The sequence below is a fragment of the Cottoperca gobio genome, chromosome 17 (assembly GCF_900634415.1).
Source record: "Cottoperca gobio chromosome 17, fCotGob3.1, whole genome shotgun sequence".
In the NCBI taxonomy this organism is placed as follows: Eukaryota; Metazoa; Chordata; class Actinopteri; order Perciformes; family Bovichtidae; genus Cottoperca; species Cottoperca gobio.
In genome coordinates, this window is record NC_041371.1 from 11263096 (window position 1) to 11279118 (window position 16023).

Sequence of the window (16023 nt, forward strand, 5' to 3'; positions counted from 1 at the left end):
TATATTTGCAGTCACTTAAAACAGTGCTTCTCAAATTTGGAGAACTCCTAGTGGTACCTTTGAAATACTGTAGGGGTACATGAGATTTAAAAGAAATATCAGCATCATTTCTAAAATAATTATAATATAATAAGTTAAATAAAAAATATTTAATTTAAGTTCGACAAACCACATTTTATATTCAATATTCCTACTTTCAATGCAATCGTTAACTGCCATTAACTTTGAACTGCCGCGACAAACGCGATCACGTTCCCGATTACGTTTATTCAGTGTGACCAGGGAGCCACTTTTGATTGCAATTGACATCGAGAAAATGGATTTGTGGTTAAAGCGTAGCAGCAATACAGCTGAAAAAGAAAGAAGAAGTGGGCGTCCCGGTAGCTCACCCGGTGGCACGGGTGACCCATGTGCAGGGGCTGAGTCCTTGCCACAGCGGCCCGTGGTTTGAGTCCGACCTGTAGCCATTTGCTGTATGTCATTCCCTTTCTCTCTCTCCCCCTTTCATAATCTACACTTCTCCCTCTGTCATTAAAGGTATAAAATGGAAAGAAAAAAAGAAGAAGTGAAAAAGAAGCCCATGTTTCTCTTTAAATTGTAAGTCAAACAGATGCTGTCCACTGCAACTACAACGCTGTGGTTAGTGTTATTGCATGATGACAAAAAATTGTTTTGCCATGAATTTACTGATGGATTCTAAATATTTGAAATGTAGCATTCCAGTGTTTTTAAGTTACAAGGTTGTTGTTGTAAATCAGACACTGATGGTGTATTATACCTCCTTATGTAGGCTACCAAAAATGTTTTGAGCTGAAAACATATTTCAATGGGGGGGTACATTATTGATAAAAGTTGGAGAATCACTGACTGACTTCGCACACTTTGCTTTCGCACACAGCCACAGGCTCGGAAGCTGCTGCTTCATTTTAGACCTGGAGTGGAAGAGATTGAGGGGCAAGATAAAACAAAAATCAAAAAGTTTCAAAGCTGAGCTGAAATACTCGCTGAAACAGTGTCCCGAGACCTTTCAAATGCTCATTTCCATTTATCTAGTGGTGACATTTTTCATGACGTACTCTCTGGCAAACTATCTGACTCATAAATCGAATTCAAGCCTATTACTGAAGAACTTTTAAAGCTATCCTTCATTAATGTTAATGGGGTTTTTTAGTGGAGGCCAGTGGTGGTTAGGACTACATGGCTGCTTTCCCAAGCTTGTTTAACAGGCTTCAGACAGAGATGGATGCTTCTTGCAGTCCGATAGGCTCCCTGAGCCATCTATCACCCAGAGGACCCACCCACAGAGCTGGCGTTCCATAACAAAGGGCAGGCAGGAAAGCTCCTGATTGACAGCTTTATGTGTGTGGTGGCTAGTCAGACAGCCGAGAGGAGACATGGTATCTGTTTCTGGCCTCAGTGCTGGCCCTCTTTCTGAAAATGAGTTGTGAAGAACAGAACAAAATAATGAGTGAGCAGGGGAATCAATCAATATGCCGACACATGAGATAAATGAGAGAATCAAACACACACACAAAAACATCCCTAATGCTGCCGAGTAGGTACAAAAGTAATCAGGCAAATGAAGCTGCCCAAGCAACGTAAACTGTGAACGGAGAGCAGTGTTGAGGCATAAACAGTTATTATCATAAAGATTATTACCCTTACACCTCAAGACTCCCTAATTAGCGCAATAAACAGCCATATTCTAAAATGTTTGGCTGGAGCGTGCAATAAAACCTGCTGCAACATGTAAATACTGCACACACAAAGACACAAATAAAGGGATAACACACTGTTCTGCAGTCACTAAATTACGGCAAAAAAAAACATTTAAATACTATAATAATGTAACACATGTCCAAGCATAAACGGATTTCCTGCTGCTACAGCTGTAATCATTTTACGAGAGGCCACAGTTCCTCTCAGGGCTGTATATATTCTTGAAATGCAGACAAAAAGGATGAGAGGGGGGGAGGATGTTTCAGAAGAGACACACTAAATTTGGACAGTAAGTAGTATCACCCCGTTGGCGCGGTACACCGCACATTCGCAACGCCCCATTTAACCGCACACGGCGCTTCCCTCTACTGCCTTCATTTGCATACTTCAGCGGGGCCCTGACGGATGAAGACGGATGGGCTAAAATCAGCCTCACTGAAACAACTGTTTTATCAAGGTTAAACTATCCAAGAAGCTCTTAACCTCGGCGCCTTTATCACACTACAGCTCTCCCAATATCAATCTATCAATATGATCTTATCGGCGGGGAGGGGGCTGAAGATGCTCTTCATAAACTCAAGTAATAGGAACATAAAGGAATTTTATGTGTTTAGGGGAGGAGACAACTAAACATGGTGCTGAAGGACATATCCAATAAAACAGGATACAAGGTGGTGCCAGCAAGCCAAATAAAATATAATAAAAGACGAAGAGCTTCTCTCCCGGAAGCGTAAGAAGCATGTGTGGAGTCACGGGGTCGTCGGTTCGGATGTTGTGGACGAATAGTGAAAGCATGAATAAGAAACACTAAAAGCCTCCTTTAACAAGCAGGCTGAAAGTGAACTTGAACACTGATGCGCGCGCACACACACACATCCACACACACACACGCACGCGCGCACACACACACACACACACACACACACACACACACACACACGGCTAAAGTGAAGGTGCCTTTCATGTAAAAGCTAAAAACTTTACAGGGCATCTCACATTTGTATAGATCTATATATATATATATATATATATATATATATATATATATATAAATAGATCTATATATATATATATATATATATATATATATATATATATATATATATATATATAAATAGATCTATATATATATATATATATATATATAGATCTATATATATAGATCTATTTATAGCAGTGCTGCACCCAGTCTTTGTAAATAAGAGACAATACATAAAGATTCCTCAGTAGGATATCACCTCATGTATAGAAAAATAAGATTTTTATTATGAAAGATTATCCATGTACGTTCACCGATTTCTATATGCTATATTAATTTTACACTACATTAGTAGATACATGCAAATGCATGTAAAGAGATAAATGTAAAACGTGTTTAATTACTTGTCATGTCATGTGGGGCAGCTTAATTTAAAATGAGAGTTCTTGTCTTTTAACTAACACACTTGCCTCCCTCCCTATACAGATACTATTTTTGTTATATAATATTTACTATATTATTATTATCATCTTTACGAGTTATTATACGACAGACTTCAGAGTGATTGTATCTGCTGCCTATCTTGACCAGGACTCCCTTGAAAAAGAGATTTTTAATCTCATCGGGACCTTAAAGTATTGAAAAATAATAATAACAAATGGATAATCAGTGTAATAATACACAAATTACAATAGTTGTACTGTCATATAACATTTTTGTTCTAACTGACATTACAGGCGCATCCCCCCCGACATTTTAGAGACTGTATGAATACTGCTGGTATAATGACAAACTATTACACAAACAAATTGTTGCTAACACACATTTGCTCACATAAATACACATGTACACACACACATCATAAGAGCAAACTACCTCCTAACTTTTGATCTTTGAAGGGTAAAAACTCGGTTAGAAGTGGCTTTGTAATAAATGAACAGAAGTATATAATTTGCTGATTATGCTCAAGTAGAAAAAAGAAAATGACAGCAATTAACATAATTTCAGTTGGAGTTAACTGTCCAGAACTAACACCGCCAAAGGCAAGCTGGCAGACAGAAGGCACAAAGGAAACCCACAGCTTTCACTCTTTGGGTTGGGATACTGATATCTACAGTACAGGGAACCAGCGAGGAGCCGACACTGAATTATCAATCCTCATCGCTGTTACTGTGAAAAACATTTTATACATTTCACCTTGTTAGACAGTGAGAATATACATATCAAGGTTTGGTTAGCTTTCACACTGAAACATATAATAGTCTAGTAATGAGGCATTTAATATAAACATAAAGTAGATTTTCCATAATAACAAGTCAAAGCAGCTGGTGGTTGAGAAAATCACTTTTTCTGATGCAATTTCAGTTTAATGAGAATTTTCATGATGCAAGTTGCAATAATGTAAACTGATTCAAGTAAACAAAGGAAATGATCTCAGCATAATGACAGTTTTGACTTTATAATTGTTTTTTTAACAGTACATCACTGCAGACAAAGCAAACAAGAAGTGTGTTATATTATACATTATAGTGAGTTTGGTGGTTATTGTCTTGATTCATACATGCTTAGGGTATCCTCTTTGCCTGAAAGAGCCGACACTACTTCAGAAGCAGATTAAAGGGCCCTTATCTGCCTCTCTAAGAAGGTCTTTCCACTGCCAGGCAGCTAGGCCAAGTGCTGACCTCTGCTAACACTCATGCTCTCGCCCCTCTGTGCTAAATGTTACCTGTGGTGTCACATTTGCCCCGGGAAGTGATCCAAAACTGCAGCACCCTGAGTCTCTATAAGCCTCACAGAATTAGCAGCATAAATCCCAGGAGACCGCCTGCCTCCCTTCTTCTGCCCCTCAAACACTCTCTCTGACACACATGCAGAAATAGTAAATACCACACACCACACTGAAGATTGCCAGCATGAGGCTGTTTGATTTTTGCAGCCACAAAAACAACTCTTTGTGTGACTAAATTTATCATCGCTCTCCGCCGCCACAGTATTTGTGTCTTTCTCTACAGTTCGATATCTCTTCTTTCTTTTTTTCTCTCCGAGTGTGTGTCTGCATTGTTCTTTGTCTGCGCCTTTCCCTTCCACTGAAGGTGCCGAGGTTACCAAGGCTCATCTGTGGCCCCTTTGTCTCTCACGGCAACAGCAAGGTTTATTAACATAAATTAGAATAGCTCACAGAGAGAGTACCTTGTCGCTATGCGTTACCAACGGCAACCTCTCCTCCACACTCAATCCACCTGAGTGTATGTGTGTGTGCGTGTCTGTGCATGTGCGTGTTTGTGTGTGAAAGAAAGAGAGAGAGAGAGAGAGAGAGAGAGAGAGAGAGAGAGAGAGAGAGAGCACACTCCCCTGCATCTAAATGTGAAACTACTCTGAAACGAGGGAGACACATCCACACCCATCTCTCCCCTGTCCTGATTAAAATAAATGGTGCTATCTGCACTGCATGACTCACTACACCATGGCATTACTATCAGTAATTGAAACATCCAATCACTACTGAGCCATCAGCCTCACTGCTCTTCCCCATCTGACTTTGTGGCACCTGATTGAACACCCCACTGTATGGGAAGTAATACAGGATATACCTACGAGTTTATCTGAAGAAATGCTGGAGAGAGGAGCAGAAACACTGCATCAAGTAGGGTGCAATTCATGTTTGTGTGTTTATTTGCATGATGTGTGTCTGAATTAGAGCTGAGAGCGAACAATTGCCAACTATGTCTGTAATGAATTCATAATTGGAGTCATTTTTAATGCAAACATGGCAGAAAATGCAGTTTTAAGCCTCTAAAATATCATATTATATATATTTATATTATATTTAAACTGAATATCTTTGGGTTATGGTATGGACGGACAAAACAAGACATTTAAAGACTGTGGACGTTGAGAAACTGGGATGGACATTTTTCACTATTTTCTGACATTTTATAGACCAAGCGATTTATTGAGAAAATAATCGGCACATTAATCAATAATGAAAATAAACGTGCGTTGCAGCCCTAGTCTGAATGTATATTTGTGTACAGGATATATTTAAATGTGTGTGTGTCCCACTCAACATCCTTAGCAGAGATCCAGGGAGAGTCGGGTAGCCTCATTGATTGGTGTTGATTCCATCTGGGCAGCGAGCAGCGACTGACAGTGGATCTAAGCCGCTGCGAAAGGCAACCATTAATCTTGGTCCTGTTTAAGCAGCATGTATTAATTTATGTCATTTTTACTAAGTCAGCCAGGGAAGAGCGCTTGCCATTTTACGTTTGACTGTTCATCGAAGTCGGGGGGGATGGGGGGGGGGGGTCCCTTTTATACAACCACAGCATGCTGCCAACACGCCACTTACATCGTAGTGGCAGGGTGCCAGAGAAACGAGAACCCACACCTCGAATTAAAGGTTATCAACTGCCAGGGCAACCACCTCCATCAAATCACCCAAGAAAATCTGCATGTGTGAGCTACATTTTTGATATAAGAAAGGATATGTCTCTTCAGTCAAAGAGAAGGTGACATGGTATACATGTAACAGATTTAATACTATGATAAATGAAAAACTAAACTGTGTAATTCAGAGGTAGTTGGAGTACACAGTTGAGCCCCATGAACATATCAGTAATAAGATCTGCAGGTGTTTCAATGGCAACAATATGAGGACATATCCACCGGTCCTACTGCGTGAGGCAATTCCACCAGACTGTGGAAAATCCAATCATATCCAAACAGCACCAATAAGAAAAACAATGGCTGAGGCAATTGCAGCTGCAATAATGTCACCAGAGCTGTTTTGTAGACACTAAAAGCTGCTCCAGAGACAAACATCTGATAAAAAAAGAAACTCCACTCTGCCATAGAGCAAATTTCCTCTCTAAAGCAATTTTATATTCGATAAGTGGGAAGGCATTCTTAGCGTAATGGATCTGAATATGATCTCTGTCAGAAAACTAAGAACACAGCCTGGTATAAAAGCCCGGTTTGCAGAATGGCCAGTACAGCTGCATCAGATAACCAGATTGAGAAGTGCAGGAAACAAAATATAGATAAAGATGCAATGCATTCATATTTCTGTTGAATAGTTGAACTGATAGATCTCTGTTTCTCTGCCCTTCTTGCTGTTCTCATGAAGGTGAAATGTGAAAAATGTACAGGGACGGAAAAGTAGTTGTCTGAAATATAAAACGGACATGGACATACACTTGCTCGCATTGCATGCAGAGACACCAATCAGGAATTAAAACTTTGTTTAAATACTGGAAGAGGCAGAAAATAGCTGGTGCAACTAAAAAACAACAAGCAAAAACAAACACAAAACACACCTAGCGACCCAGCTATGCTCTCAAAACACACACACACACACACACCCTCGCCATACGTCGACACACAGAATATGACCATTCTACAGCCAGATCTGTTATCATGGCTAATTACAACTCCCACCTCAGATATACAGGGCTGTAATTAGCCTCTTAAAACATGATTAACATGTCTCAATTAAGCCAGTCAACATTTGCATAATATATTAGCTGTCCTAATTGCGAGTGAGTTTATATCAGAGGACAGGGAACAGCACAAAATACACGCTGTTGCTCCTGAAGTGCACTGATAATATAAATGCATGTAGTGAATATAAATATGAATATAGAGGAAATGTCAGTGGGTAAAATGGAATCCAGCCTGTTTATGTTTGATATAACTCACTTTAAAAGATAAACCTACAACCATGCACATCCCCGCTAAGACTACTCTAGAAAAATGTATTACATGTTTATTGAGAGCAACCTTTCTGGTAAGTGGAGGAATAGTTTCCTATAAACCTGCAAATCAAAGCCCAGCAACATTTTCTCAGGAAAACTTTGCACTCGTTTTGAAGTTATTTATTCGAAGTCATTTATGAGAGAACAGACAGAGTCCTGTTTAGCCTTATTTCCGTGGAAACTAAAACATGGGGGGGGGGAATAAACTGCTGCTTCGACACTTCCAAGCCGGGGACAGATATACAGTCTCCCAGCTCGCGCGAGGAAACCAAGGACATAGCCATTAGTTTCAGGACAGCGCCACATTGGAAACTAATGCCTCCATCTGTCACTGGAGATGAGAGGAGAGTAACAAAGAGAGGCAACACTAACCCCTGAACTCATCATGGACAGCCATGTCAATTAAATACTGAAAAACAGCAGCACTGGGAGCCATAGTGACCAGTCTATCCACTGCTTCATGGGGGCTCAACTAGTACCTCCATCAACGTTTAATGATAATGTTACAGGAAATACCATAAATACTCATTTGACATTTTATCACCATCCAACTATACGTTTATTTCCAGCCTACCGACTAGAGCTTCACAATCAGTTGATTAATGGATAAGTTAATTGTCAGAAAATTAATCCGCAACGTAATTTATTAATCATTTCAGTCATTTTCGAAGCAAAATGATAAACTTCTGTTGTTTCCAGACACTCCGATGGTGAGGATTTGTTGCTTTTCTGTTTCATATTATTGTAAGACTCTCTCAGTGGACTGCTGGTCAGACGAAACAAGAAATCTGAAGTGATCACTTTGGCCATTCTTTCTTTCAAGGTTATAGACTAAACAATTACTCACTTAAACAAGAAAGCAAGCGGCAGACTAATCTATAGTGAAAATAATTGTTAGTTGAAAGCACACTAACAGCACAGCACTTTCAGGACAGCTATCAAAAAAAACGTCTAACGATGAAAACTACTTCTCCCAACATTCATGGCAGGAGCCCTGAAAGTGACCAGACCAACACTACTGTGAATATCTCAAATATGTGTACATGTCTAATTAGCATTGTAAGCTTGGGGGGGGGGGGGGGGGGGACTGATTCAGCAGGTCTACAGCTTTGATAGGTTCAAGCGGTGTAGTGCATTATCCGTCTGATCACATTAGTCATGCAGGAGCTCTCTATCTGACCCTAGCCTGCATGGGGGTAATGTGAGGCTGCTGACACAGAGTGGCCTGACGAAACAGTCCCAGGCCCGCAGATAGAGAGACACAGAGAGGGAGAGAGAGGGAGCGTAGGCCTGAAATCTGACACCCAGGAACACTGACTTGGTGTCTGGCTTCTCTTACTTAGTCAACCTGTACGTGCCAGCTTCCCTCGCCGTAATGGTTCCACACAAACAAAGAAGCTCTCCAACTCTTTTTACAGGATGTGAAGCAAACACAGGAAAACAAATTCTAAGTGCTCCTCAGGAACTGTAGAAACAATGATAATAGTTTTTGGTTTTTTTAAAGTGTCGAGGGGCCGGTAGTCAGGGCAAACATGAAATACAACACTGGCGGCCGAAAGGAACGTCTGTAAGTGGTAACACAAACCTCTGCCGTTGGTTTTCAATAAGCCAGTGTGCGAATCTGAGCTTGTTTAAGCTTGCTAAATACTCTCCCGTAGTGACACGGGCCCGACCCCGGCACAAATATACAGGGAGTGTGGTGGGGTGGGGTCATCAGTTAAGGCCTGCTCTGTCTGCTATTGGCATGCACTCCCGCCTTGTTTGTCAGCTGCTTGCCAATGGACACCTCACTGCTGCAATGTCCCATATTGCTGCTGTCAACACTCACACACCACTGATATACCATGAGGAGGTACACGCAACACATGTGAATAACTACATGCAACAAATGATATATGATCTAAAAAATGTCTCCTCTCTTTAGTAAAAGGTCAAGGAGAAGGGCTGCTTCAAATCTGAACTGCTGCACTCGTCTCCTCCTGCTCGCACTTCTGCTCAAAGACACTCTGACTGCAACAATGTGTAAAAAGCAAGGAGAAGCTGACTCTTTATAAAGAATATAAAAAACCTGACAAATTACAGGCTGTACTCCGCTCGCATACACTGCACTCAGCACATTTGGCTGTAAATGCCATGGTGAAGGTTTGAGTCATTTTCTCTGTCACTGCAGTGAAAGGATTTTCAGTTTCGTCTGCACAAACCTCCTATGGGCGAAGATGAGCCGCAGCTCAGCTCTTCAAACGTCGACAGGGAGGACACAGAGAGGCAGCCATTAAGGCTCGATTCTCTCTCAGAATGTTTGGGATATTCTTAACTTTTAAATGCTTTTCTCTCTTCATCAAAACAACATAGTTATTTAGGGCTTGCTGATTTGTGGTTTGTGGCATGTTTTTCAAAAACACTTTGTGTAAAAATAGCTGATTCAATACACAAAAGAAGAGAGGATATAAACTATGTTGATATATGTTCATTTCAAAACTTGGTCCTAATTTGCAGGCCAAGGGGTGGGGGGGGGGGGGCCTCTCTCTCGTCACAAGCTCTGTGAAATCTCCGGTTGCCAAGAACGGTGGGAAGAGAGGAGAGGCAGGGGGGAAAGCCAGGAAAAGGTCCAAGTCACTTTGTTCTTCTTTTTGGATTCGAACTCTGGTTGAACCCAGGGAGACGCCAGACAGTTTACAAAGAGCCAGGCATTACTCTCTCACTTTTCCAAGCCTTGCAATTTAAAAACAGGGCCCCAACCTACTGTAGCTTCCTCCTCACAGACAGCACTCTTTAGCCTTTAAATCTGGTGAAAATCCCAAAGTGTTCCTTCTACTTTTTGTTTGTTTTGAAAAACCTGTGCCAAACTCTGACTCATACAAACGAAATGTCAGTGAATAAGAATTCATGTAAAAATGAAGGAAAATGGTATTACCTCCATACCAGCCGCTGTGTTTATTTTTAACTGTGAATGGGACCGACCAGACAAAGCGACAAGGCTATCTCACTAACCTCAAAGACGGCTTTAAAGTTGTGTTCACAGATAAGGTTGTATTGGATATTTTTGTTTTATGTCCTCCCTTGAAAAGCCGCCTCTTAACTGGCGCTTTGCCACATCCCGCAGAGAATATTCACAGGCTTTCATCATGTGAGCCGCTCTTCTTTTAATCTGCTGTTAAGTGAGTAATAACTCACACATTCCTTTTCATGACTTTGACCCATGTTGCAAACATAAACAGAAAATCCCTCCGACCTGCCTCTGCATTTTAAAACAGCTCACTTAGCAAACACCTTCAAACTGGGCCAAGGAAAACAGACAGAGAGGGGTGAGAAAGCCCAGCCCAAGAAAGGCCCAAATGTCGGCATGAAAACACTCCTGTCCAACGACAACACCTCATTTAGTGGCCATTGCTGTTCACATGCATGTGTGTGTGTGTGACGTTTGTCAGGGAAAACGTGTCATAAGTCATAAGAAAAACAAGAATGTGCCAAATAAATATACTGTGGCTTAAGAGAGGAATGTCACGATGATCATGATTTATATTCTTGTGGTTTCTTTCACCCCATCTTTGACAATAAAAATAATGTTTTGTAAAATAAAGAAAATAATTGACGCTAAGACACTAGGAATACAATATTAGACCATCCAATTCACCATATTCATCAGTATCAGTAAGTACAAGCAACAAAATAAAAATCCAGCAAACAAAAGAATCTATAAAAAACGACTTACCTGTTTTCTCCTTTATTTCACACAAGACATTGAAGAGAGCAGGTTTCATTCTGTGGCAGTTCAGTGCATGTTTCCTAAAAGGAGGACAGGACATTCCTTTCCAGATCAATATTCAAACAAGTGCCAAAAGTAACAAATCCGCTTAAAAGAGTGGGGCTTTCTTAAATCACAAATGTCATCATGAAGATGATTTTTTCCCCAGATTGTCATGCTGTCTCTACTTTAAGAAGCAGGCTAATTTATAAAACATCCACGAGCAAAAGCAAAAAAATATATAAATATTATTTCGACTAATTTCATAGTCTTTGAATTGAATTATTTTTGTCACATAAATAAAAATAAATAAAAAAGTACTTACAACATAAAATCCAACAAAATGCACCCAGTTACTGTAATATGCCTTAAATGTATTTAGTATTTTTTGATAATTGCTGATCAAAGCTGGTCAATGGTCAAAACTATAGGAGAGGATCTGCAACACGTTATCATAGCACAGGATTACATCGTAAGCTCCTTTGTAACAAGGTAGAAGTGTCTATGTGCCAACTGCTCCACAGTCCCTCTAAACAGATCGTCCTAATCTACAATAATGATACAATAATTCATAGTTTTGATTAAAAAAAATTAACCCACAAGTTGTTTTAAATAATAAACTTGAATCGTAACAAGTTTTTAAAAGCTATTTTTTTGCTTTCGCGCAGTCACGGCACTTCATTGGGCGTAATTACTTTGATTTAGAGGCACAAACCACAATATTATTACCCCTCCCGCCCCGTCACCCCCAACAACATTGGCTAATATGTCTGCTCTCTGATTAATAACACAAGTGTTTTTGTTGTATATAGCCTCACCTCGCCTGTGCTTCGTCTAAGCTTTGGTCTGTGATGGTCATTATTTGCTGTAATATGTCTCCGATGTCCTGCTTTCTTCCCTCTCCGTCCGTCCCCGCCGTGCCATCCTGCATATGCTGCGCCAGGCCGGGGTGTCCGGCCATGCCTACCCCGTGGGAGTGCATCAACCGAGGCTGCTCGTCCATCCTTGACCACGGTCCCTGCTGCCTCGCCTCCAACTTTTAAATTTTAATATCAAGAGGTGGAAAAAGAAGAGAAAATATCCTCGGAAATTCCTCTGGATTCCTCTGCGTCTCTCTCAGCTCCGACACTCCTCCTTTTTCCTTGGTAAGCTTTTCTGGATTTGGGAGGAGGGAGACTGACAAACCCTCTCTCCGCTCTCTCTCTCTCTCTCTCTCTCTCTCCCTCTCTCGCTCTCTCTCTCTTTCTTTCTCTCTTTCTCTCGGTGTCTCTCCCAGCTGGTTTAGGTGAAATCTGATCTGAATCGCTGCTTTTGGCTTTGGCCACTCCTGCACCGCTACTGTAGGGAAGGCAAAAAAAAAACAGGATTGAACATTAAAGGCTCCTCCTAATGTGATTAAAAGTGGAGCGCGTTGAGCTCCTCTTAAGAAACCTCAGATATACTCGAGAGCTCGATGCGCTAAAACGCGCAAAAGACTGAACTTGCCTGTGAAGGTTTTGGATACAAAGTAACCACCAACTGTTATTGTTTCGCTTATGTCTGGTAACTGACTCATAATCAGAGTGTGGATGGAAAGCCTCCGCCCCTCGAGCCACGATTGGAGAAGGAGCGCACAAGTCCCACCTCGGTCGTCTCCGAAAACGTCAATCATCCTCCTCGGGAAGGTGGGACACTGTAATAAACATAAAGAGATGTGACCGGACCGGGTGGCTATACAGTGATGGATAGAGAGTGAATATGTAGCCTAATAAATAATTGTGAGTGGCAGCGAAGCTCTGACCGAACAGGACAGCATGGTGGTGCTTGTGGAAGACACTCTGTCACCCCGACTATATATTTTCCAGCTGAATATTTACATCCTTGTAATCAGTCAACGGAATAATAAATCAAGATAAATTTATTAGTTTGTGGCAAGCACTTTTACAAGCCTTTTGTTGTAACACAGGACCACAACAGTTGTTATAGCAAATGCACTGATGCCCCAGTCTATCCAGCCTTGTATTTAAACATCCTGACACAACTGTTTGGAAATTGATTAAAGGGGAATACATTTTGCACATCAAAGACTGTTTACTTCTTTTGAACAATGCTACTGCATATGTGGAAAAAAAAGTTATATAAAGTATTTTGTGGCTCCAGGGAGCTGCGTGAAATCTGACAAATTGCCTCAAGTGATGTCACGTGAGTCGGTGTCAGTTGAGTCTAAAGACATACATACATACATTTCTCGAGGTGTGGAGTTAGAAAGAAGTGAGGTTATCTGACCTCTGTAGCTCCGTATCTCTGCTTGAAGCTAGCACAAGCCCCCAGGAAGAGCAATGCGCTAAAACGGTAGAATTACAACTTCTGTGTCCGTCACGTGATGCTAATTGGGCACAAAATGACATTTTCCCATAGAGTTACTTACCTTGGGAAAGAGACATCTGGAAATCTACGGATAATTTGCATATATATATAGGTAAATAAACTTCACAGTACGAACACTTAAATACCCCCTATTTACATCATTAGGTCTCCAACGCTGTATCCAGTTCTCTTTATACACGATGCATGGTCCAAACTGTTGGCTGTAGAGTTGCATTGTGGGTAATGTAGGCACACGGTTTTGAAAAGGAAGAAGAATGTTTGAAATAAAAACAAGATATCTCTGGTTCTACTGCATCAATTGTTGTTTCATTTTGCCAAATGCCAAAAATTCACCAGCTCCAGTTTATCAACTCTGAATATTTGTCGGTCTTCTATGACAAAAATAAGAATATTTTGTTAGTTTTTCGACTGTTGTTCAGTCAAAACAAGCAATTTAAATGTCAATTAGGGCTTTGGGAAATTGTCTTTTTTTACATTTTATTGACCAAACAGCAGGCAGATTAATTAATAATGAAAATAATTGTTAGTTGCAGCCCCAAACCAAACCTGTATATAAATTTAATTTTGCATCAAACATTTAATATTTGTTATTGCATGCAAATTATCTTCCATTAACACCTAAAAAAAAGTCCAAATCGTTCTATGTATATAACGCAGTTCTGTGCCTCAGTCTGGTCTCTGCTATATCCAAATGCTTCCTTTCCTTCTTTTACTGGCCGGACAGAAATCGATCAGTCAGTTTTCTCATTACGTGCTGAATAGGGAGGTTGGGCAGTAATTGTCACAGGGGGCAGGGTGAGGTTGAGGGTAGTGGTGGTGATAATGTCTGACACTAAGGAGCTGCAAGACTGCACAGTACAGCCCTGAAATGGAAGTCTGCAGTCCAACAGCCATTCTGTTTTATTTTATACCCTATTTAACAGGGTCATAATGACAGGGGATTATCTTTGTGTTGTAGACCTTACAAAGGAGATGGTGGTTCAGTGGGAAACATGCTTACTCTAAAGTGTGAAAAAATATGAATCAGAAATCACGTTATTTGTATTTTTTGACGCAATCATTCATCTAGAAAACAGCGAATATAAAACCACACTCTGATGTAAGGTTGGCTCTTCAAATCCCGATCCATACCTCCCACACATCAGTCTTCTTAGGTCCGATTTAAAAATCGAGGGCTGCATTGATTAGTGTGAAATATGATCTAAAGAGCTCATTCCTTTTGCTTTAAATTCAAATGTATTCTACAAAGCCAATAGGCTGAAATTACCTTATTGCTTGTGGATGCTTTTGGTAAAGTAAACTTTGAATAGAATAAATAAGACCTTGTTTGTGGCTCTGATTGCTGTATTTCAGAAAAAGCAGTATTGTAGCCTTAATGAAGGAGAAAAATAATCATCTGACATCGCATATTTTTCCCTCCATTAAAACCAAATGTGTTGTTGCAGCATTAATAATCCTTCAAATAAAAAAGTGGGATTTGATTATAATTGCAAAATATGTAAAAATATTCTCATAAATAGTAGATGTTTTTCTCCAGAAGTTGTTTTTCAGAGACTAAAAATGTTAATGCTAAGCATGTCAGAATTCCCAAAAGAAATGCGAACTAGTTGAGTTTTTTGAGTTGTGTTGTGTTTACCATTATCCAGTGAGGCTACCCTGAAGAATATGGAAGAAGACAGAATGTACCAGAGATTATAATGCATTTGTGATTGGAAAATGGCTGCTTTTGTCTTAAGTTTTTACAAGAGCTATCTTAACTCAAATAATGTAATGTGTTTGGCTGGTCTACCCAATTCAACAACAATAAGTAGTATAGAAACACTTAATAAAAGGTTTATAACACTCTATATTAACACTTTAATCTTGTATATCTTTGTTACATTTATTATTAATGTATTTGATCACTTGATAACACTGTATGACGTAACTGTGTGAAGCCTTTTTTTAACTACACACATGTACATGTCATTCACAAGCAGTTGTGTTAAAAACTCAAGAAAATGTCATTACATATAATTATTATTATTATTATTAGTTATAAAGACTTCTGTAACTGTTTATGGGTGCTTCATGAGAGGAGTTATAGTTCAAAAAATCCCATCTATACATTACAATGTGTTATGAAGCTTTTATTAAGTGTCAATAAACTAAACTTAGAAATGCTAAATTGGGGTACTTAAAATAAAGCGTTACCAGATCATGTATAATATAACCTCCACAGCACATGTTCTCCTATCTGGACCAGGGTCAAACAACTCCTCCCAGAGAGAGCTGCAGGTCAGAGCAGGGTAAGTTATGTATGAGCTAGGAACACACTGAGGGAGAAAGCAGCAACTGCATGGCACATCTCTCCAGGAAGTAACCTTGATGAAAAATTCAGTTGTTTGCAGCTCTTGGCGTCCCTCAGGCATGAATAAAGTGAGGCCCAGACAAAGAGAAAAGACCTGGGCTCAGCTTGA

The 16023-nt window shown here is 40.1% G+C and overlaps 1 protein-coding gene across 4 annotated transcripts in view; it reads right to left on the bottom strand.

Annotated features, from left to right (window-relative positions):
- pbx1a (pre-B-cell leukemia homeobox 1a) overlaps positions 1 to 13684 on the bottom strand; it is a 52134-nt gene extending 38450 nt beyond the window's left edge. Inside the window, exons 1-3 of one of the 4 annotated variants that reach the window (XM_029452755.1) lie at positions 13605 to 13684; positions 12016 to 12869; positions 11165 to 11238 (exon numbers count right to left, since the gene is read on the bottom strand). In XM_029452755.1, coding sequence (XP_029308615.1) covers positions 11165 to 11238; positions 12016 to 12200 — 259 coding nt within the window. In that variant the 5' untranslated portion in view covers positions 12201 to 12869; positions 13605 to 13684. The remainder of the gene's footprint in view (positions 1 to 11164; positions 11239 to 12015; positions 12870 to 13604) is intronic. The other 3 variants (XM_029452756.1, XM_029452753.1, XM_029452754.1) reach the window with 3 other exon arrangements.
- Positions 13685 to 16023: the final 2339 nt, after the last annotated feature.